The sequence below is a fragment of the Xiphias gladius genome, chromosome 12 (assembly GCF_016859285.1).
Source record: "Xiphias gladius isolate SHS-SW01 ecotype Sanya breed wild chromosome 12, ASM1685928v1, whole genome shotgun sequence".
Taxonomy (NCBI): domain Eukaryota; kingdom Metazoa; phylum Chordata; class Actinopteri; order Istiophoriformes; family Xiphiidae; genus Xiphias; species Xiphias gladius.
In genome coordinates this window covers 14,150,042-14,172,885 of record NC_053411.1, presented here as the reverse complement: position 1 = coordinate 14,172,885, position 22,844 = coordinate 14,150,042, and the positions used below count along the sequence as shown (strand labels likewise).

The 22,844-nt window shown below is 42.2% G+C and overlaps 3 protein-coding genes and 1 pseudogene across 15 annotated transcripts in view; all 4 read right to left on the bottom strand.

The window, feature by feature from the left end:
• Nucleotides 1-419: 419 nt before the first annotated feature.
• Nucleotides 420-7,611, bottom strand: LOC120797720 (protein mono-ADP-ribosyltransferase PARP14-like). The gene is made up of 7 exons (XM_040141566.1): nucleotides 7,501-7,611; nucleotides 7,146-7,294; nucleotides 4,845-6,878; nucleotides 3,774-4,010; nucleotides 3,392-3,616; nucleotides 3,076-3,118; nucleotides 420-2,485 (listed from the first exon to the last, which is right to left on the bottom strand). The coding sequence occupies exons 3-7, from the start codon at nucleotides 6,513-6,515 to the stop codon at nucleotides 1,401-1,403; spliced, it is 3,261 nt and encodes a 1,086-aa protein (XP_039997500.1). The 5' UTR covers nucleotides 6,516-6,878; nucleotides 7,146-7,294; nucleotides 7,501-7,611; the 3' UTR covers nucleotides 420-1,400.
• Nucleotides 7,612-10,108: 2,497 nt separating this feature from the next.
• Nucleotides 10,109-14,597, bottom strand: LOC120797202 (tripartite motif-containing protein 16-like). Its single transcript, XM_040140625.1, has 7 exons — nucleotides 14,361-14,597; nucleotides 13,697-14,071; nucleotides 13,449-13,544; nucleotides 12,619-12,852; nucleotides 12,110-12,272; nucleotides 11,970-12,029; nucleotides 10,109-11,872 (listed from the first exon to the last, which is right to left on the bottom strand). Exons 1-7 carry the CDS (start codon nucleotides 14,595-14,597, stop codon nucleotides 11,334-11,336), a joined length of 1,704 nt encoding a protein of 567 aa, XP_039996559.1. The 3' UTR covers nucleotides 10,109-11,333.
• Nucleotides 14,598-16,258: 1,661 nt separating this feature from the next.
• Nucleotides 16,259-17,760, bottom strand: LOC120797719 (annotated as a pseudogene).
• Nucleotides 17,759-22,844, bottom strand: part of myadma (myeloid associated differentiation marker a) — an 8,895-nt gene continuing 3,809 nt past the window's right edge. For 12 of the 13 annotated variants that reach the window (XM_040140645.1, XM_040140647.1, XM_040140646.1 and 9 more), the window contains one exon: nucleotides 17,759-21,277. In XM_040140645.1, coding sequence (XP_039996579.1) covers nucleotides 20,290-21,141 — 852 coding nt within the window. In that variant the 5' untranslated portion in view covers nucleotides 21,142-21,277 and the 3' untranslated portion in view covers nucleotides 17,759-20,289. Of the gene's footprint in view, nucleotides 21,278-22,717; nucleotides 22,839-22,844 lie in introns of those variants that run through there. The other variant, XM_040140651.1, reaches the window with a different exon arrangement.

The following is a 22,844-nucleotide window of genomic DNA, read 5'->3' as shown; positions in this document are numbered from 1 at the left end:
ACAAACACCCAAATTCTCAGATGGTGCTTTGACCCAAAGCTCTGTCTATACAAATAAGCACTGTAGCTTGACCTCTGCCCTCTCCGTGGAATCAGAAAGGGCATCACATTACAAAATCACCCACAACCGCATCCAATGTATGCGGTTTTAATAAATGTTAGTATCGCTACTGCACTTGATGCAAAATCCTCTTTATAGGATGTGACAGAAAGTGTTTCAGTGGCATCTGATGAAACAAAGCGTTTTGTCTTGCTGTAGGGAGCCCCCTATGAATCAGAGCGCGCAGGTGCAGTGTGTAAGAACACAAATCCCATAGCAGAGAGGTAAAGCAGCCGGACAGTCCCTTAATAAAACAAAATGGACAAATAAAAAGTGCTTTTATAGTTGAGAAACTGATTTATAACAAACAATTGATGGCTTGATATAGAGAAAGAGATCAGTGGTTGAAAAAGTAGCACCTTGAAGTTACAGTACACTTTGAATCAATAACTGTCAGATAATTAAAGATAATTAACCACATGAAATTTATTCTTAGCGAATCACAGTCTAAAAATGTCCTCACAAAGTTTGAAGCACATGCATATCAAGTCTTACTTACAACTTACAGCTACATTTTCTTTATACATTCTCAGTTTTTAAGGATGGCATTACCAAACTTAATTATGATAATTACAAATTTACAAGTCGTTTACAAAAGAATAATAACAAACTTTTGACTTTTAAGAATGAACATTTCCCTCCACCATTTCCAGAGTGACTGTTTATCTTGTTTTCATTCTGTTGTAATTTGTAGCTCAAACATTCTTCCCTTTAGTTAAAAACGGCACTTATCATTTTTTATTATTAACAATGCATCAGCTGTGCATGTGTGATGCTAATCTTGTCGCTCAGAGTGTCAAACCCACATAGAAATTATCACCCAACTGCGCAGCTCCCTTCACCTCTATGGAGCCTTTTGAGCCGCTCTAAGTTCATTGTTTAGGTTTTCTGGCCCGCAAACGCTCGTCAACCCCGTTTCTTGCCTCAGCGGGCTGCCGTTTTCAGCAAAAAGCTCTGACAAACTTACCGTGAGCTACCAGCCCAGCACACAGACAGACAAAGTTAGCGACTAGCTGGGGAACATAGTGGAGCATTTAGCAGCTATGGAGCAGACTTCTCTCCTCCGTAGACGCTGGAAACAGAAACGGAGCTAAAAGGAGAGCGTATATCGAATAAAGATTTACCAGGGGGCCAGAAACACGACTCCAAATGAATGCTAATGTTGCTCAGTGTCTGCTAGATGTGTAAATAGGTACTGCAGCATAACAACTCAATAACAAAGTAATAATATGTGATACTTATATGTTTTCAGGCTGTTCCCCTGCCTCCAAGTGGCTAAAAAAAAAAAAAAAAATCAGTTACTACCACTTTATATTATCTTTGACAGCTTTAGCTGCCCTCTCTGCTGCCTCCAATGGTGTTTCTGCTCCCTCAGTCGCCTCAAGTCCAATAATACCGCCCATTACTCCTCCTATACCCATGAATGCTACAGTGCCTACCATTGCCCCAGCAGCTACTACTTCTGCTTGTCCTGCTCCTACTACTACTGCTGCTCCTCCTACTTTTGGAACGCTTTTCACAAGTTTCATTAAATCTGCAGGGTTCTTCAGAGAGTTTGGCAAAATGCTGGTAACTAATTTGACCATCCCTACCACACCAAGAAGAGCTCCTAATAATGCTCCTGTTGCAGTTCCTGCCAGTTGGATCAAAAACTTTTTAGACACATTGGTTTTAGCCCGTTGCCTGATCTCTTCCGGTGGCATGTTTCCTGACGACTGTTTTATCTGCTTTTCCTCCATCTTTATTTCGTTCTCCACCACCTGCAGCATCTTATTGGTGTAGTAGCCTCCATTATTTTGCATCACCACCTTGTCTATCGTGTTCAGAAGGTCCTCTACCTGGAACTGGTTGCTCCTGTAGTCATCCTGCTGTTTGTTCTTCCAGTATTTATTATCAAAGACGTGGCACCGGCCGCCGCACTTCTTCACCAGATCACTCAGATTCTTATTCTGATCGACAAACTCGTCAATCTTCAGTCCTTCAGGGAGCTGTTCACCATGAGTGAAGACAATTACAGCATATTTCAGAGCATCTTCTGAGAAATATTGGCATATTTTGCGGATGACGGCCTGCTCCTGCTCTGTGAATTTCTCCACTTTAAGCATGATGAGAAAAGCATTAGGCCCAGGAGCGCACTCTGTGATACAGCTCACTATCTCAGGCTTCATCTCCTCCTCAGACCGGTCTGCATCAAAAAAACCAGGAGTGTCGATCAAAGTTATGCTTCTTCCGTTTACAAGTCTGGTTTCTGTTTGACATTTACTTGTTCCAGAGTTGGGTGAATGATTTGTGGTGAACAGTTCCTCCTCTCCAAATAGGGTGTTAGCTAGGCCGCTTTTCCCAGATCCAGTTTTTCCCAGCAGGACGATCCTCTTTGTAGTCGACACTAGAGGAGAATAATGACTCCGTTAAGTACATTTGTCTCTTGCTTTTTTGCTTTCTTTCTAAGAGGCTTTTTTTTCCTTTGCAGTTTGACTCAGATAAAAAAAAAAAAAAATCACTCCTAAATGATAACACGAGCATGCTCATATCTGAAAAATTAATACAGTAATGATGTTAGGTTCACTGGGGGAATTTTTTTTGAAAATAAAAAGAAACAATAAAATCAGATATTTTAAAAAACAGTTGTGTAATATATATATAGCATGGTGAATTAGTCATTACAGCAGTCACATGCATTTTACAACACTGAAAGAATAAATCAGCCATTTTTTCTGGTAAAACAAGCTCTGCAACAAACGCTTTTTTGATGCTACGTGACAATTTTCACCACAGTGTAATAAAGCCAGATCAAATACATGCCATCTGATTTTTCAGTGCAAAACTGGTAGAAATTAGTAAAAATAAGTAATAAATACACTTCCCCTGAATTTTTGCCTTTCGTTAATGCTTAGTTACCAGAAAAGACAAACGTGAACAATAGGTGCAACAGGACTGAATTCCAAATCTTTACTGTCATATAATATCTATACCCACCTTGGTCTGGTTGGTGAATGCCTTTTGTGATTCCTCTGAAGACCTACAGAGACAAGGACCTATAGCGTTTAATACCAATTCCAATTTGTACTCATCTGATGCAGAAAAAAATGTCACCTGATGTTTGGAGCTCAATGGTTTTAAATTTATAAATGAGTAATCTGGTTAATTACTTCATTTTTTTTTTTCAAATTTCATTTTGTATTCATATTATATATGTATATATTTGCACTGCTGTAGATATATTTTCTACTGCTTACTGTATTTCGTGCAAAAGAAATCGTGCAGTATTTATGGTACAATGCATTTCCATTACCTCATTAGACTCTGTGTCATTGGGGTGGATGACTATTTGGATTAGGAATGGCGTTCTACTGGCTCGGCTCTGTTTAAATGCATGAACTTCCTCCAGTAGAACCCTGGCTACCACGCTGGGAGGAAAACACAGGGCAACCCCGGCCCCGAGTACAGGGAGAGCAACAGATCCAAGCCCTCTATTCTCGCAGGAAGTTAGGATTTTGTTGATGCCCAGTCTCAGAACCTGTAAAAGGTCAGAATTCAATTATTTTTGAGGCTAGAAATAATTCACGAAATACTGTATTATGGTGTAGAAAACTGGAAAATAGCTCCTGACAAAGTGTTCTCAAAACGGAGACAGAAGTTAAGACACAAATGAAAATACTCCTCCACTGTTTCACCTGGACTGCTGTTCCATCTTGGTCATCATCCCAGGGAACGAGGTTGAGGAACAACACTGCACTAGATGGAAGTCCAGGCAAGCCCTCCACCAGAACTGCATCACCAGGCAGCGTTTCTTCTCCTACTTCCTCTCTAAACCTAGCAGTCAGCTGGGATCCAACCATTTTGTACAAAGTGTTTCCAATACGGGTAGACCAAGGATTATGGCCAACCATAGGAGATACCAGGGCGTCCACCTTGGAGGACACAAGGAGATGTGTTGGGGGTTGAACACGCTACAGTTTGTTTTTTTCAATTTATGTTAAATTATCTTGGTTTCTCATTCTCTCACATTTCACACTGAAAATCACCCACGGAAAGGAATAAACATTTCCCCCTTTAAAAACATGTCCAATCCATGTCTCCCTAAATCGGACACCCTTATTAACAGGAGTATCTGATCATTTTTTAATTAATATTTCAGAAAAGAGGCTGCCTAAAGAACCAAATAGTAATAAATACCCAACTACACAGGTATTCTCCTTTTTTGGCCACTTGGGGGCAGTGGAAACAAGATGTAAAGATAATGATGTGTTCTTGTCTTATAAAAAAGATATGGCAAAACTGTTGGCAAATAGTTGCTTATTTACACATCTGGCAGCGTGCAGTGGTTATTGGAGGTTTTTTGAGGAAAACACAGCTGATTGCTGCGTCTTGAAACAATTCTGATGAGAGTGGTGAACATGAACTACAAGTGTGAAGAGTAAAGTTGTGGGCCTAAAAACCAAAACAATCAGCTAAAAGACACTAAAATCAAATAGAGCTAAGGGGAACTGCAGAGTCGGCTGATTCTCTGTGTGTAGACACGGCGTAACCTTGAACTCTAATCCTAACGCCCGTGCTGTGAATGTATGCATTTCAACTGCCCCTTCATGACAATGGGTAACCACACTGGCCAACAGTATTCTGGCAAAGCTTGAGGCCAAAAAAGCAGTCGAATCTCCTCCTGTGTAGACAAGTTGTAATGGGATCTGTCTGCTAGTCTGAACAGGTTTGATAGATTTTCTTACAATCTCACAAAAATTTCTCACCTGCTGGTTCTCGATGGTTCCCTGAACAATCTCAACATGGACACCATCTCCGGGAGCTCCGCCAGTGGCCCCTCTTGCTGTGTCTTGAGAGGCAGCATCCACTTGGAAGCCAATACCCCCTGTAATGTGTCCTGTGGTGATCCCACTTGGCGTACTGTTTCCAGTATTTATCCCTTGGAGAAGCCTGTCACATGCTTCCTGCATGGCCCTCACCACCTCTCCTCTGTTATCAATCAGGATGATTCTGCTCAGACTTCGCCCTCCCTGACTACCAAACTCTTTTACAGCAGTTACAATAGCCTCCGAACACACAGTGACAGGAACACCAAACACACCTGAGCTGATGCAGGGAATGGCTATGGACTTGAACTTCATGATTTCTGACACAGTCAGAGTAGAATGTACAGTTCTTTCCAGTAAGACCCTTTCCCTGCCGCCCGCTTTCCCAGCAACAGGTCCAACAGCATGCAGCAGTTTTTTGCACTTTAGGTTCCCCCCTGTGGTCACTACCACACCTCCTGTAGGAATTTTCCCTTTACTCTTTACTACACTATAGCTCTCCATTTGTACTTCAGGACCGCCTGCTTCACTCAGTGCAGCAGCAACACCTCCAACGTGGTTCAGATTTTCATTTGCAGCATTAACCAGGGCATCAGCATCCTGTTTGGTGATGTCACCCTGACACACCAGGACCTGTAGCCCATCACAAAGGCTGTAGCTGGCAACTATTGTGTTTCCTTCATTCAAACTCAAAGATGGCAATAGGTCAGTGGTGGCAATTCTGCCCTGAACAACGGAGTCTAGAAACGGACCCAGCCTGTTTCTGACCTCAGTGACCTTGCTGGATGGACCTTCCAGCACCACCATGGGACCAGAGGAAGAGGTTAAAGGATGGATGGTAACCCCTGAATAGTCAAAACCATGCAGCTGCAAAAATTCTGGTAACTCTTGTGCTAACTCTGGGAAAGGGAGACGGACTGTCCTTTGCAAAATAAACTGTGTGACAGTTTCACTCAGCTCTTCAACCTCTTTGGTGTGGCCCAGTAAGCAAAACATACTGTCTGAGCCAAACATGACCTGAGCCCTAAGGTGTCCTTGGTTCATTTCGTTTGTCTTAGAGTTAAGCTTTTTCCAAAGCTCAAATGACAAAGCAGAGAAGTTAGGAACATCAATGTTCACTTCCTTAAACTTTTCTTGCATTTTTTTTGCTGTGTCATCCAGTTTATCAGCAGAGAGGGAGAAAAAACGTAGCTCTACGTCTCGTAACTCTATTTCCACCTCGTCCCCAACCCCTAAAAAGTCACCTAGCACCCTTGATGCTCCATAAGCCTTACTTAGGAAGGCCAAAAGATGTGGGCTCATGTTCGCAACTGTCTTTTCTAACACCATATTCTCCTTATCAGAGATCCAGTCTCCAGCCTCAAGAATATCCTCCACAGAACCTTCCAAAACTACCTGACCTGCATCTCCCTGTGTGACCTTAACTCCTGGAAAATTTCTTCCCAAACTACGCTCAATCTCTTTCCAGAGGAGGCGGAGTTTGGCCTCCCCCAGTCGACGAATGCTGGTTTGCTTCTCACTTATACGTGACCCTCGATGTTTAACAGTCGCATCCGCTACATCCATCAACCTGGCATTCACCTGAGAATGTTTCCCAACCACAACAGCCATCCCGACCTCACTGTACACTTTCACCTCATCTGTGGTCTGACGAGAGTTGCAGGACTGAAGCAAAGCTTTAACTTTGTGAGGGTTCACCTCATAGTGGCACAGGTAGCCATCAAAGAGTTTGTCTACCTCAGCTTTCCAATTTCTACCTTCATCTACAGCACCAGGTTGCGCTAAACTCCTGACTAAAACCCTCTCCTCCTCTGGGTAAAACTGAGCAGAGCAGGCCGCAGAGGCAAGTTCTTTCTCTAGTTCTTTCCGAGCCCGGGGACAGTCCTTTAGGTAAAGAAGGAGGTAAGTATCAGGTCGTAGTTCATATTCTTCAGCACTTGGTGGCAGGCTTGAAGCAAGAGTAGACTGTGGGCTCTGTGTTAAAAGGAAAGATACATTCAAATAATGATAACAACAGTTTACTGGTCTTGTTTTTTTTTTTTTTTGTTGCCAAAATGCACAATAACAGTTGAATTGTTAGAACAAGGCCTTTGCTGTCTTATTATGTTCGTATAACCTAATATTCTGTTTTTAATCCAACTTTATTGGTTTTATAAAACTACATGAAATGAGAAAACTGTAAGTGGAAAAGCATTTCTTTGAATACGCAACCTTGACTGACAGAAACTTTTTTTTCCTAACCTGTGCCGGAGCTGTTAAAGCCGGGCTTGGAGAGGAGGTGGCGGAGGGAGAGGAGGTGTGAGGTTCCAGGCTGCCTCGGACGGTGAACACCAGAGGACCCCCTGCAAGCTCCACAACATGCTAACATCTCTGCAGGACTCTTTGCTGATCTAAGAGGGCAAAGAGACATAAGTATTGTGAGTTTTAAATAGGATAATTGTCGCAGTTTTGGAATAAATCGCAGACTTTTTACTTGACGAGATTCTCTTTCTCTCTTTCTCTGTCATTTCCTGTTAGAAAACAAGAAAGAGGAGAGGATAACACCTAATGTAGGACTACACTGGGTTTGTTCGATCCTCTGTCTTCCCTTACTTACTCATGTCTCTCCTGATTCTCCTCCTTTCCGTCTATGCCAGCCGGTTAAAATCAACAATGCCCAGAGTTTCAAGCTCTCTCTGTGCACCATAACACAGGAGCTCAACGTGAGCCATAATGGCCTAGTTTATTGCCTCTCATGCAATCGTGTTTTATGGACTACAGCTGATTTATTTATTTTATTTTTCCCCTCTCCCAATCCTTGGTAGCACTTTTTCGGTAAAACGAAACCGAAAGGGTTTCGCTGCACTCGCCGTCCCAGTTTCACGAGATTCCAGTTGAATGCGTGGAAATCGCGGAGCGCTGGACGTCTAATATGATATAATATAATGAGTAGAATTTAGGCCCTATTCGGTTTTATGGCACGGACGGAAACAAACATAAATCTCCTTTAAGGAACATCACAGGGCAGTCCACGATATAAAATGACAGAAAACATGAGCTGGTCATTTCCATCCAGTGTCCTCTGACCTACCTTCCCGATATCTGAAAGCAACACTGCAGACTCTGTCGTTCACGCGGGTCAGCGGTCCGCAGTCACCTCCGCCGGACTTGCGGCGAATTCGGAAATATTTTTCCACCCCCTTCCCCTGCGATGCGGGCAGCGCGCGGCACTCGAAGAAAACGGGATACGCGTGAGCGTCGCCCATCGTGCCTGACGGCGGGGAAGACGAACGGAGCCCGGCGTCTGCGGCGTCAGGTGCCCGACAAGGTCCGGGCGTCGACGCAACCCGGGAGGTACCAGGAAGTGCAAGTCCGAAGTTGGGCCGCGCACTTCGGGTGGAGTGTCCGGTCTCCTCCCATGAAAACAACACCGACAGTATGACTACATAAAATACAGTACGCAACATTTAAGAAAAAAACATTGTTGTGTTTGACAAACAAATATTTCCTTTTAAATACTTTTTGCTTGTCCTCTGACCTTATCAAAGCACGATATCCAGGTAAATATCTTAGCGGTTCATCTTTGCTGAAGCTGCCAAAATACAGAAATGACCATCAAGCATTGTTTGTGCACCAGATAATTCATGTTTCTATGTTTTGAGGGCTGCGCAGGAGGAGCATGTAAATACTCACTTTATTTTGCCAAAAAGACATTCAGAGACAAAGAAAGGTACAAGATGTTAATCTAAAACTGTATCTGGGTGGAACAGTTCTTCTTATCGGGCCCTGATGGCTTCAGTCATCAACAGACTGGAAGCCCGACGCATATTGTATTATATTCACAGATATGATCTGTTATGCCAGACCAGCTATTGAAAGCACTGAGCTCATTGACAAAACATGGGTTGTTCATAGCATGGTATTCTTGCTTCTTATCCTCTCGTCATATTAAGGGTCCTGCCAGTAAAACATATCTCTTCTATCCTGTTTTTATTCTCCAGTTTGCCTTTCCTTCTCTCATTAATTTTACCATGAGTCTAAAACTACTGCTAATAATAGTAATATTGATAAAAACCCTGCAGAAAATTATGGATTTCGTTAATGGACCGAGGAGTCATGCTAAAGACTGCTTTAAAAAGCACTTATTTTGCTCAGCGTGGTCTTTCATTTACACTGATCCACATCTCTTGTTCAAAAAGAGTCCCTGTGCGTCAAGGCAAATCCACACCTGGTTGTTTGATGTGTGGCTGGTGCTAGGGGGGTAACCTTGCTCCTGCGCATCTGAGCTGTTGAGCCCAGCAATACGGAACTGTAGAAAGCAGGAATAGCCCACATATTGGGATACAGCGGGCCTCTTGTGCTGATGTTACACTGATTTCAAACTGTGCATGTCACCCACAGATTTTTTTTGATTTTTTTTATTGGGCTTAGGAACCTGAATTCAGAAACTGGAGATGTTGTATGTCGTACAGATTGTACAGCTCTTTGAGTAAAAATGTCCGAATTTAAATATAGTCAAAATCTGACTTAAAGGGGAAGGCAGGAACAAATGGTGGCGAGTGTAGGCTTCGTGTAAATATACACTCTCCCGCTCACCTTCAAGCTATGGATCACTGGAAAAGAGAAGCTAGGATCCGGGAAGAGTGGACAAGTATGAACCTCAGTTAAATGAGAGGTGTTTCTAATATCTTTCCCTCCACATTTATACCAGTGAAACTGCAGCAGCCACGCTGACCAGACAGCTGAATCGACACCTCTGTGTAACAGCTTCAGCAAAACCTGAACCTTACTTCCGTCATGAAGGTGGGTTTATTGCGGGACTGTGGTATTATATCTCATTTGTTTTAGCTTGGAGTGAACTGGCGGTAAGTCGGGTACTGACACACAGTGTCGTCTCCTGCATAGAATTCCTTTAACTTTGTGAATTCTTCAGCGAATTAAGACACAGCAAGAAGCTCCGGACGCCCGAATGTTGCTACGCTGCTGAAGACACAAAGCTACAAAATACATTGTAGTACATTGTACTTGTTAAATTTGATATTCAAATAATACATTTAAGACTCTTCTGACTCATCTGCCAGTACATTTTCTGCCACAGAACAGAGACAAATTAAAATCTGCAGTCATAGGCTGTGAGCATGCATTTATTTCTTCTTTATTTTTTTTTTTTTTTAAAGAAAAAAAAAAAAAATGATTAAAACAATCCAAAACCCAATCTTCTGCATATAAATTCTCCCAATGTGCATGATCATGTAAATAACTAAAAATAAACAGATATTGTATTGTAATATTTACTAAAATTATAGTCTAAAAAAAGTAACAGAGTGGAATGTTAATACACAAATACAAAAGTAACTGTGGCATTGCTAATATAGCCTGAAGTAACTTTTTCAAGAAAGTAAGTGTCACTATTTCTGAGCACCAATTTTATGCAAAACTGTGTAAGTATTCCAAAAAGTTTTAAATCCAAATGAAATAACTGAAAGCAAACCTTTTAACATGCTGTCACTTTAAGTGCAGGCCATAATACTTTGAAACACATTCAACAGGAAAAACAACAACAACAACAACCTTCCTGTTTTTAGAACATCTTCAGAAGTCCTGTTTTAAATCAGACAGACCTCCAGCAAGGACCCACGTGGTACCTACTGAGAAATACCTGAAAACCCCACGGAGCAATGAGTTTGTTTCAGCTGGGAGAGCCAAAGTGAAAGGAAAAACTCCAAACCGGTTCACAACGTGTGTGTTTACCAACACACGCCACTCTACTGCGAGGAGAGGAAACCCTCAGCGGGGCCGGTCAGGCTTGGGCCCCTCCACCACACGGTTTTTCCATTTAAGTCCAACGTAGTAAGTAATTAACTGAAGTCCACTGGGTCTGATTTATTGCATATAGACAAAAAAGCATACAATAAACTGAGCTGGTCCTGGGAGCAACTGAACCAGAATTTGAAAGCATTCACATTTATGCCTTTCCACCTGTCCTGCCCTCGGTGGAGCTTACAACCTGACCCCTCCCTCGTTCCAATGTTCTTCTCTTTTTAGGCACTTTACCTGGTCTCGTAAATAACGGTGTAATATCTTCTCCGACTCTTGATATAAAAAATAGTAAGTGTATGAGTTCAAAAACGACCCTTTTACCTGTTTTAAGCGTTGCAATTAGGAAACTACTTGTTCGGGCCTTTGGATGTTGTTACTCAGAGAACTAGGGCGAAGTTGCAGGGATGCAGTATTTGTCATTTATGTATAAGATTAAAGTTTTACAAATTTTCACCAAAATAGTGGTCGGAATTTTTTGCAGCATTTCTTGTTAATGCTGAAAAGCTACTGGGAAAATTGGCACAAAAACTCTGCAACAAAGGACAACGCTGAAAAATTACAATTATAGCAATTGCAATTACAGCCTGATCAACAGTGGCAACAAAAAGAAACACCCCAATATAAATCTTATCACCATAACTTGATCAGTTCTGCGTAATATCCACTGTTTGATCGATCAGTATTCAGCCCAAGGCCGGGATAGAGAGGCTGAGTGAATGTGTCCTCGACTGTGTGGAGCAGAGTCATTGTGTCAGAGATGCTATGAAAAGACAGGATGCCTGCCTTGTAATCCAGGTACACTCCGATCTTGGAGGATTTAGGCCCTGACACCGCCCTGCTTGATCCGCCGTGCCAGAAAGTATAACCATTAGGGGAACACAGCAAACTCCACGACTTGTTATTTTTTCCAAACTCTGAGTCATATGAGGATTTTCTGCTGATGTCCTTGTACGACACTGCCACCGACCAAGTCTGACCAATCCAACTGACCTCCCAGTAACATCGCTCTGACAAACCCTCTCTGCACAACACCTGTCTGATATTCGTAAACCTGTCTGAGTGATCAGCATAGTAGTTCTCATAGTATCCACAAGTCACCCGCCTGTGTTCCTGTGAAAGGGAAAAGTATTTGTAGACTGAGTTCGCATCCAGTGTTAGAGGACAGCAATCTGGTGGAAGAGCAAAGACAATATTAACATGAATCTTGTGATGTTCAGTTCATTAATAATGCGCTGGTGTATTGCGGAACCGCAGAAGACTACTCACAGCATAAAAACTCCTCTCTGGTCTTTGGCAAAGGTGGCAGTACAACATCTACAGTAGACACTAACAAAAAAGACAAACCTAAATACCACTGGACCTGAATAAAAACACTATATAGCTCTTTTTATATGTCTCTCCGGTACCTGTGAGAGAGATCTGAGGCCATTTGTCCTTCAGGAGCTTCTCTATGTCATCTCTCAGCTCAGACATGCAGCCAGTCACAGTTTGAATCGAACGCTGAGGACGAACAACAGCTCCGGGTGGCAAGTCTGGCGATTCGCAGGGGCTGGAGAGAGACTGGAAGATCTGGAGGAAATTCAATGAGTCAGACACCAGAAGAGAGACGAAATCAAAAGCAAAATCAATCGTGATTTTCCGACGTGGTCAGCACGTGTCGTGCTTTCAAAATTTGGCCAGCAGATGTCACTTTTGGGAGACGTATTTCCTCAAGAAAAACGAGCTGAGCTGAGTTCTGCTTTGTTTTAAGCCTCTACAGCTACAGATGGTGAGTGCTTTGACTGTATAGCACGGTCCTGTGGAATTGAAATAATATAAAAATTATACAACGTGATAGAAATGCTAAAAACAAACAAACAAAAACAACCCACGACAGATAAAGTTGCTCTACACCACACTGAAAAGTGTGTGTTACCTGAATGAAATGGATGTGGTCCTCTGTGTGGGAAAGCTGTTCCAGGTCGGCGTCTCTCCTCTTCAGCTTGGCGATCTCCTGCTCAAGCCGCAGCTGCAGCTCCTCGGCACGGGCCACGGCAGTCTTCTCCTGGGCTTTGATCAGCTGCTTCGCCAAAGTGCGTTTTCTCTTTATGGAGGAGATCAGCTCATCAAAGATCTTATCACAGGACTTCACTGCGGTCTGGGTAGAGCTCTGTTTTAAAAAAAAAAAGAAAAAACATCAGGGTTTTTCCTTTTAAAATACACTCTCTGCGTGGCAAAGTCCGGATTTTCCTGACACGACATGGTATGAGTCACTCAGTTGAAATGATATTACGCGTAGACAGTTGTTGATTGTATGGATCATCTGGATTCAAATATCCCTGCTGCCAGAAATTAACAACTGCCAGTGGTGCAGCACAAAAATACGGACGCCTCTACATATGTGATCTCCTTCCCTTTTAACACTGTCACTGTCATGACGAACTTAATCAACACTGGCAATAACTTAAATTAAAGGCACAATCCATATACTAGGTAACCTTATTAAAACTGAAAACTCAGGATTAGAGCCTGCTTTCAGTTTTAAACTGATATATTTATATATATCAGTTTAAAAAATAATAATAACATATATATATATTGTTAAATGAATATTTCAGTCTAAGTTAATTAAACTTTTCTGATGCTCCTGCTGATGCTGATCGAAGCACTTTCCGAGCTCACCATGCCAGATATCAAAACCGAGACAGGATTGCCTCTATACTGTAGCCGTCAATACACACAGGGGCTCATATACCGATTCCATACCTTGAAATCCTTCAGAGCTTGGCCCAGCTCAGCCAGCTCCTTTTCTCTCTCCTTTTCTCTCTCCTGGACTTTCTTTTGACTCACAACCAGCTGCATCTGAAAGAAATTGTTGGTGCAACATTGTGGATGTTTTAGTCACATCTCAATGACGGAGTATTACTGGTAATAAAAACTATAAAAATTCAGCAAATAACAAAGATGTCAATGTCAGTTGCTTTTCACTAGTTCTGTGGCGTCTCTGTTTCTACCTGTTCCTCAGCCCTCTCTGCTGCAGCTGATGTCGTTACGTGGCGCTTGTGGTCGTCTATGGTGCACAGATAACAGATGCACCTCTTGTCCGTCTGACAGTAGACCTCCATCAGCTTGTTGTGCTTAGTGCACATCTTTTCCTGCAGTGGGATTGTAGCTGAGACCAGCTGGTGTGTCTTCAGCACGGGAACGCTGTGGTGAGGCTCGAGGTGAGCCGGACAGTAAGACGCCAAGCATGTCAAGCAAGACATCGTGGCTTTCTTGGGCTGGGTCCCGCAGCAGAAATCACAGGCGACATCTGCTGGGCCGGCACAGGCCAGACCCGCAGAGGGAGAAGCCTTTTGGCTGCTTGTCTTCTTCAGCTTCTCCACAACCTAGGGATGATAAAAGGGAAGGTGGTGAGACGTACTGTAGATTACATGACACATAGGACAAGTCAGAACGAGAACAGATTTCTCTCAGATAGAGCGTACGGTTACCAAGGCTTTCCTGACATATTCTTTAAACCTTGCAATCCCTACCACACTGTGCTCTTCCTAGAGGGATGGGATGTATTCATACAGAGGATTCATCTGATTGGTCTAATTCTAAGACATAGCACAAACCTCTCTAGCTATCGAAAACCTATATAAGGCTTTCTACCTCTAATATTCGCGCCATTACCTCAGCCAGCATGTTGTTCCGCCGCAGAACAGGCCTTGGACTGAAAGTCTGCCTGCACTGAGGGCAGCTGTACTTTCCCTTCGCCTTCACCTGGTCCCAGCAACTCTCAAGACAGCTCCTGCAGTAACTGTGCCCACAGTGGATGGTTACTGGCTCCTTTAGCAGGTCCAGACATACTGGACAGCTGAACTGACTCTGGTCCAAGTCAACGCCGTGTTCCTGCTGCTGTTCAGCCATTCTGACGAGTGTCACATGTGCACGGAAGAGCGCTCATAAGTTTCACTTTCTCATAATAGAAAGGGGGGGGGGGGAGTGGTTAGTTGCCAAACTAACTGTCAGCCATATCAATGAAAGTATATTATCCTTAAATAGTGTTACAAACTCGGAACTGTGTGACAAAGCTTGGCTTAAATGCTTAAAAATTTTCTTTTTAATACTAACACCAAAAGATGAATAATACATTTTAAAATAAGTCTTCTAAACTCTTAGTGTGAGATTTCATTGTGAGTTCCAGCATTTACATTTACAACAACAACAACAACAAGAGTAATAATAAACTTTATTTATACAGCACTTTTCAAAAACAGTTATAAAGTGCTTTACATAAAACAATACAGCACAATAAAACTTGTTAAGATAAAAAAAAAGGTAAAATGATTAAACAGAAATGAGACAACATATTAGAAACCAAACTATTTATGACATTAGTAAAAGGCTTTTTTCAAATGATAGGTTTTAAGAAGTGATTTAAAAATGTCACTGATTCTGCAAGCCTCAGATTGTTAGGCAGGGATTTCCAGAGCTGAGGGGCTCCGAGGTCACCTTCAGCTGGGACTTAGGAACAGCCAGAGGAGCCCTGCCTGACAATCTCAGGCTGCGGTGAAGCATCAAAAAAGCTGGAAATCAATTTTAAAGCCAAAAATCCGTGGCTGGGAAGGTACAGGTGGAAAAGGAATGTTATTTTAACTGGTTCGTCAATGGCAACGATCATATTCAGCTGGAGGGTTTTACCAGACTGCACACCAGAGAGACATGACATTAGGACAATAGTTGGATACTCCATGCGTGTACCTGTCGCCAGTATTTTCTAAGAATGTTAATGAACCCGTTGCAGTCTTTGGAAACGTTAGAAATTCTTATTAGTGCATAGAGCAGGAATGGACAAGTAAAATCTCTTTTAATATACTTGGGAACTGTGAATTTCGACAATGCCACAAAAATACAGCACTACAGTAAATATAGCAATTACAACTGACATGGGAGCATCAGCATAATTTAGATTTTAAAGAAAATTATTGTGTTAGAGTATGGTGCAAATTGTTGGCACAACAGCTAGAAGGAATAAGCATAACTGACGGCTGTGCAAAAAATGAGTCTGATCCATGACATGTCTCTACTGAAAGTCTCTTGCTGTCTTGCTCCGACTTGCCTTTTGCTTTGTTTTTTCTACCTCTCGGACTTGTGTCCTGGCTACAGGCCGATGGAGGGATCAGCGCACATTGTCCACGTACAGGCAAGCTGTATACATTTGATTTCACTGTCACACAAAAAATCACGCAAACAAAATCACACAAATTTTATGTCTCTCGAAATGAAACACAGACTCAATCCAGTCTGACATCATAGGCACGGCCTACCAGGTAAAACAGGAAGCTGAGCGCGGCACCACCTTTGCATCCACTTTAGTTGTCTTAATGCCTCTGCCCCAGTATCACCTGTTAAATCTTATGTAAGTGAAATCAGATTTGTTTCCTTAGTAGCAGAACCCTTTGCGGTTTTAATCATTTATTTATCTTTACTCCTCTGGTAGAAATTAGTTTGATTATTGATCACTTACACTCCCTGGATTTTATTTTTTTTTTGTATGCTGAAGTATAACGGATACGATTTTTTAAGTTATTCAGAGAAACAAATAACAAAATTCATGCTTTTTTTATTTGCAATATGCTGACTCCTGTGCACTGTTTAAGCTTCATCGACATTCAAACCTCGGTCATGGTTAAAGTATTATAAAAAATATTACTTGCTCAAAAAACATTCTTTCAGATGTTAGGTACAACAAAATGGCACCGTGCCTGATATAAATGACAGGAAACTAAAGTGTAAATACAGAAAAAAAGAAAAAAAAAAAAGCAACTTAAAGCTTGATCATTGGTTTCATCGAGCCATCTCTTCTATCTTACCAAAGAATCCCAACGTGGCACGACATTAAAGATTTATTTCAAACCAAATATACAAACGTACTGTATAAGCTAGGAGATGATTATGCGTTTGAATGTATTTATTTTTACTCCTATGTCCTGAACCACATTTTTTCTCCCTTTTCTTCTAACCTTCAAACCTAAGGCAGCGTGGGCTGTATCCAACACATCAAATGCTGCCTTCTCTATTGCCCCCTCTGGGGTTCGCAGCCTTCTCAGCTGCTCGAAATCCTTTATATCCAGCCACTGCTCCTCCAACGGCAGCGCTGGCTGTCCCTGACGTGGCTAACACTGGTAAAGTTAAACTATTTGGAGTAACAGAACCTTTCTTTCTTAAAACTGTCAAAGCTATTGTAAGCATCACTCCCACACCGAGGAAGGCTCCCAACAGCGTTCCCGTTACAGTCCCTGCCACTTGGATCAAAAGCTTTTCAAAGACTTTCTGCTTTCTGATCTCCTTCTGTGGCATGTTTGCTGATGACTGTTTAATGTGCTCGTCCTCTTTCTGTGTTTCTCTATCCACTTCTTGTAGCATTTCATTGGTGAAGTAGCCTCCATTGTTTGCCTGAGTTACCTTCCCTATCGTGTTCAGAAGGTCCTCTACCTGGAACTGGTTGCTCCTGTAGTCTTCCTGCTGTTTGTTCTTCCAGTATTTATTATCAAAGACGTGGCACCGGCCGCCGCACATCTTCACGAGATCACTCAGACCCTCACTTTGATCGACAAACTCCTCAATCTTCAGTCTCTCAGGGAGCTGGTCACCATGAGTGAGGACAACTGCAGCATATTTCAGGGCATCTTCAGAGAAATATTGGCATATATTTCGGATGATGGCCTGCTCCTGCTCTGTGAATTTCTCCACCTTGAGCACAATGAGAAAAGCATGAGGCCCAGGAGCGCGCTCTGTGATACACCTCACTATCTCTCGCTTCAGCTCCTCCTCTCGCCTGTCTGCGTCAAAGAGACCTGTAGTGTCGATCTAAGTGACGCTTCTTCCACTGACAGATTTGGTTTCAGCTTGAGAAAAAAATTGAAATGGGCAACGTTTGTCCAGACATGGTGTTAACTAGGCTGGTTTTCCCAGCTCCAGTTCTTCCAACCAGATCAATTCTCCATGTAGATAGCCCTAGAAAATAAAATTGACTCTGTATTAATAATACTTTACATTTGTCTAGTGATTTTTCTATTAGAATTTTTATTTAGAAAACACTGAGTAACACAAACTTGGACTAATGTTTTGTTCACCATATCCCCTCGACTGCCTTACATAGAGTCATAAAAATGCTTTGCTTTAGATGGACGTCTTTAGCAACTTCATGTAGCCTACCCCCCTCCCTCTTTATTTCTGTCACTGTACAGTACTGCTCTGATGAAACATCATTGACAGATAACATTTGTCTAATTGTTTTAGGTCCTCTAATATGACTGCTGACTCTGCCACATGTGTTGTGTTTTCGTTTGCAGATGTCACACACTTGTATGTATGTCCTTTTTGGGACTTCAACTTTTTCCACAAAGCGGAACAGGCAGACTTATAGGCTACGTGTTGGCAACCTTAGGGGCGCTGATCATGCTATAAAATCTGACAAAAGTGCACCTCATGAACATGTGGTATTCATCAGCCTGTTGTGCAGTTAAGAGAGTTTGGTGAATCTGACTTGGAACCCTCGTACGAAAAAGCCTCATGGAAAAAGAAAGTAAGGGAATTTTTGGATAAGAATATGAAAGTTTTCTTGCACGACGCCCAGTGCCCCACATTTACCATATTAAATTTGCCATATATTTCTTTAGTTATTTTTTTCAGGTGCCCTTTGTAAGATTTACAGCCCAGACTCTGATGTTTCTCTTTCAATAAAATAAAAAAAACTTGAAGCAGAAGATGCACGTTCCTGAAGTGTTGGATCAAAATTATGACTTAATCTTTTCCTGATGTCTGCTTTAAATCCCTTTCACACATTTTTGAAATTTCTATGTTCACACATAAGCATAACTTTATACTGTCTAATCTAATAGTCTTTGTCTAGCCTATTAATTTCCGGGCTCTGGCCACAAGGTTTTCATTATAGCCACTCTGAGCAGAGATTTGAGAACATCACCACAAACAGAAAAGTACAGAAGTGTATAGCATCATCTTAAGTGTTACAGTTATATTCACAATCGGGACCTTCAGTTTTAGTCTGTAATTCAAAGTTCTGCGTGTGGAAATTTGCATTATGTACTATGTAGGTCCAAGTCCTGACAGTGACGAAAAGACGAGAAAAAAAATTAACTCACCATCCATGTTGTCAAAGAAGGAATAACTGCAGACCGACAGTCAGTCTGAACGACAAGACCGTCCTGTTTTCTTTAAGCTTCCCAGAACGAGACACAAAAGCATCTACGTGATTTCCGACACGTGAATTATGTAGGCCTCGGTTCAAAGTTTTGACTACAGTCAGGCACAAGCCATCCATCGTATTACTCAGGTCTAAAACACAGACAAAAGGTTTCCTGTCATGTAAGAAACTAGAATGAACATCTTTTAACCTGCTGTTTTTTTTTTATAACTTATCTATTGATAAATGTATTCAGCTCATAGTTTGATAATAAAAATATTGCCTCTGTCCTTCATTTTTAGAATGACTGCTGTTAGCTTTTGTATTTTTTATTATACTGTAATATTCCCAGGAAAACATAATTCAATTTAGCCATATTCTCTGTTTTAACATTTAAAGTTACCCTTTACAAAGTTTCTTCAAACAATAACACTGATAGAAAGGTATTCTATGGTTGAGGGCAATATTCTCAGGGTAATTTAGTTTATGATTTGTCCCTGTTAATTGTAGCGGGTATTTAGAGGGTCCAAAAATGTCTGCATGTTTCCAATTAGTGTATGTTTTTTCTTTTGATGGATAGGAGGCAACCTTTAGTCATTCATTGGTCCACAATGTCAGTAATTAGAAACACAAAGCGGGTGTCTGAATCACATTTGCCATTTAACACAAAATATTTATTGGTTTAACTAAAGGCTTAATTTGCTTAAATTACAGTCTCTCAAATGTTTCAATACTGACACTTTTGAAGGGCTTTTATCCAAAAGCTTAATAAAAAAAGACAATATGAAGGATGTTGAACAAATCTTTCTGTTAGGTTGCGTATTGCACAAGAAGCTTCCACATCAGAAACCAAAGAAATGCCTGTGTGTCTCAGATGAATACATGTCTTTTCAATAAAAAATAGATAAACCATTTAAAAAAAACAAATAAAAACAAAAACAAAAAAACTTTCCCCTTGCAATATTGTTTTGCCTCTGTGTTGTCCAGTGTGGTTGACCTTGACCCAGACATCCTCTTGTTTTAATTGCGTCACACCATCATGTAAAACAAAACATTCAGATCTTTCACCTTATACTTGTCTTGCACACTTAACAAATGTCACATTAGAGGTTAAATACTGTCGTTGTAGATATCTGGTAATATACAAACATATACTGTGCCAACGTACATACACACATAATATCAGTGAGCTTGTGATTTATTGGGCTTTCCTTGTATCAACAGGACATTTAATTACAGCGTTTTACAATTACGCAGCAAAAGGTTAGAGCCATGTCTTTTTTGCCAGGAATTCAACAGCAGCTACACTTATCTGCAATGCTACTAAGGCCCCTTTATTTCTGCTCTTCATCGCTGCGGTTGTGTGTGTGTGTGTGTGTGTGTGTGTGTGTCTCCCCCCTTCATTTCTTACTCTCAGACGCTGACGAACACTAGCCTGGCAGTGTAGGCCAGGTCAGCAAGGTAAAGCAGGAAGTTGACGGCAGTGAGCACGGCCACAGTGATCAGTTTTGACGAATATTGGCCTCTATGCTGGTACTGTTTGTCAAATTGGAACACAGGCCAGATGATGGTAGCGGTCAAGTACATGATAACCGCCAGGAGCCCGTACGCCGACAGGAACTTGGAGAACGGGATGGGGAGACAGCCGGTGCACTCTCCCACACAAAGCACTACCACAGCCATGGAGAGGATGAAGCAGATGCAGTACACGGCCATGCACCACTTGAGTGCCGCATGATGATCATACGACACAGGGTCGCTGACCAGGATGAAGATAACACAGGCCAAGAAGGTCTGGCACACCTTCAACAAGCCCGGAGCCGTAGCCATGTAACCTGCCACCTCTCCTGGCCTCGCTTTAGACAGGCTCACCTCCCCCATGTAGGCCACCGCCGCCAGGCAGGAGAAGACGGTGGAGACAATGCGATGGTCACGAGCCTCGCTTTGCATCCGCTGGTCCTTGATGAAATAGATGGGGAAGATGACAGAGGCAGAGAGGCAAAGGAGGGCGGCGTAGCAGGCGACGGTGATGGGGAAATTGGACCAGGACACTGGCGCTCGGGCCTGGAGGGAAAACTGCTCCACCAGCAGGACCAGCAGGGTGCAGGCAAAACTGAACGCCCAGCAGAAGATGCACCAGTCAGCCATGCCTCCCTGGAGCAGTGAAGCTCCATGTGCTGCGACACTGAAAGCCACGCAGCTGAATAACAGGGCAGCTACACGCACCCATAGCAGCTGGGAAGTGGGAAACACGATCAGTGGCATGGTGGGATATCACAGCCAGTCAGGAGTTAAAAGTTGCTTCTATAGTCCAGCGAGGGGCGAGATGAGTCTTTAAAACTGAATGTGAGATCCTGTGTTGGGTGCTTGTCACATACTCTGTAGATGTTTGTTACGTATTCTGCAAAAAGATGAAAAACGGGAGTAATCAGGAGAAATAGGTGCAATGTTTGGTTAAATGAGAATGTGATTTTGGAATATTCAGATGCAAAATGCGAGCAAAGTGCTACCGTGCAGTATATCAGTGATACATCCTATGGGACTTTATGGCTTAAGTAGAGAGTCAGCTCATTCTCTTTCTCACAATATGCTGTAGCCCTAACTCAATGATGTATCCTTTAAATCTCTACAGCCCATATTGTAGAAATGCACAGTTGCCCAGTGACCAACCTGTTAAAAGAAATGCATTAGTGGTGTCAGATAATTTGCTAAATGTTATCAACAGGCTTTTTATAGGCTTTATATATAATGTCAAATGGTGAGAATCTGCAACATCGTAGCTGCAAATGTAAATATTTGTAAGTTTTTTCATCCCTGACTGACATGTCTAGGCTCAAACTAAAGTTGTGTAAAGACCAAGCAATGTGTGATGAATCTCGGTTGGCTTTTCAAGCCTTGACCTGTGCAGGGTAGGTATACAGGAAGTTGAAGTTTGTCTGCTTAAGCGTGAGGGAGTCGGAAAGTCCCTGAGTCTAAAGGGGAAATAATAGTACATTTATAACTCCAGGCTGTACTAAAAAGTTTGATATTGGTGCCCTGTAGGGTCTAGTACACAGTGATGAGCACAATATGTATTTCCTGTGAATGCAAAGCACAATGGTAAACTGCATCGGGTTGTTTTAAGGTAGAGTGAGCAGCATGAGCATCAAGGACTTCTCCACCGTCAAGCAGATGCTATGGTTACAGGTCAGAACGTTCAAATGTTAATGTTAACAAAAGAAAGGCCACGACAGGTCCGGGGATGGCGCTGCTTTCATGCGAGCATCACAGCCTAGAGAAAGCCATGTCGTCTCCTCCTGCCGCCGCAAACGCTGAAAAAGACCAACTTCATTAGCAACTAATCACAATGCCACACTTCCTGTTCTGCTGTAGCACAGACAACGGAGGAAGCAGCTCTGAGGAGCACAAACCAAATGAGCACTTAATCGCTCTGTCACAATGACACAAAGGAAACGAAGCCTGGAGTTGGGAGTACAGCTCTCTTTCAGCTCAGAGCTCAGTTGATATCACACACACACACACACACACACACACACACACACACACACACACACACACACACACACACACACACAAAGCTTGAATCCATTATCTTTAAGTTTCTGCTGAGAACATGCTGGTCATGCTTGGTCACCTGATTACAATACTGAGAGAGTTGCCTGAGCCAAATGAGAAACACAAACCAGCTATGGCATATTGAGATAGATGCGGTTGTGTGGCCTCATGCCCTTGCCTCTGACAGGAAACCAATCTTTGGTTAGCTTTTCTTTTTTTTTTTTTTTGGTTTGATAGGATTGCATGCCATGCATACCCAAGAGCTGACGTTTAAAAATAAACAAACCTGAGTGCCACTGTAGACCACTGTTCATAGCCTAGAAGTTTTTTAGCCAAGCATTTACTCCGGTGTGAGATGAGGGCATGTCAGCAGAGAAAGCTTCTTAAAAACCTGGCTACACCCTTGAAATCTT

Bases quoted from the DNA above. Each gene is read 5' to 3' on its own strand.
- LOC120797720 (XM_040141566.1), bottom strand. From the start codon at position 6,515: ATGGCTGTTGTGGTTGGGAAACATTCTCAGGTGAATGCCAGGTTGATG. The intron at 3,617-3,773 runs GTGAAACAGTGG...GACCTTTTACAG, and splicing joins AAGATGGAACAGCAGTCCAG to GTTCTGAGACTGGGCATCAA. The intron at 3,119-3,391 runs GTAATGGAAATG...TTGTCTCTGTAG, and splicing joins ATGACACAGAGTCTAATGAG to GTCTTCAGAGGAATCACAAA.
- LOC120797202 (XM_040140625.1), bottom strand. From the start codon at position 14,597: ATGGCTGAACAGCAGCAGGAACACGGCGTTGACTTGGACCAGAGTCAG. The intron at 14,072-14,360 runs GTAATGGCGCGA...TATCATCCCTAG, and splicing joins GGAACAACATGCTGGCTGAG to GTTGTGGAGAAGCTGAAGAA. The intron at 13,545-13,696 runs GTAGAAACAGAG...AATTTCTTTCAG, and splicing joins CAGAGAGGGCTGAGGAACAG to ATGCAGCTGGTTGTGAGTCA.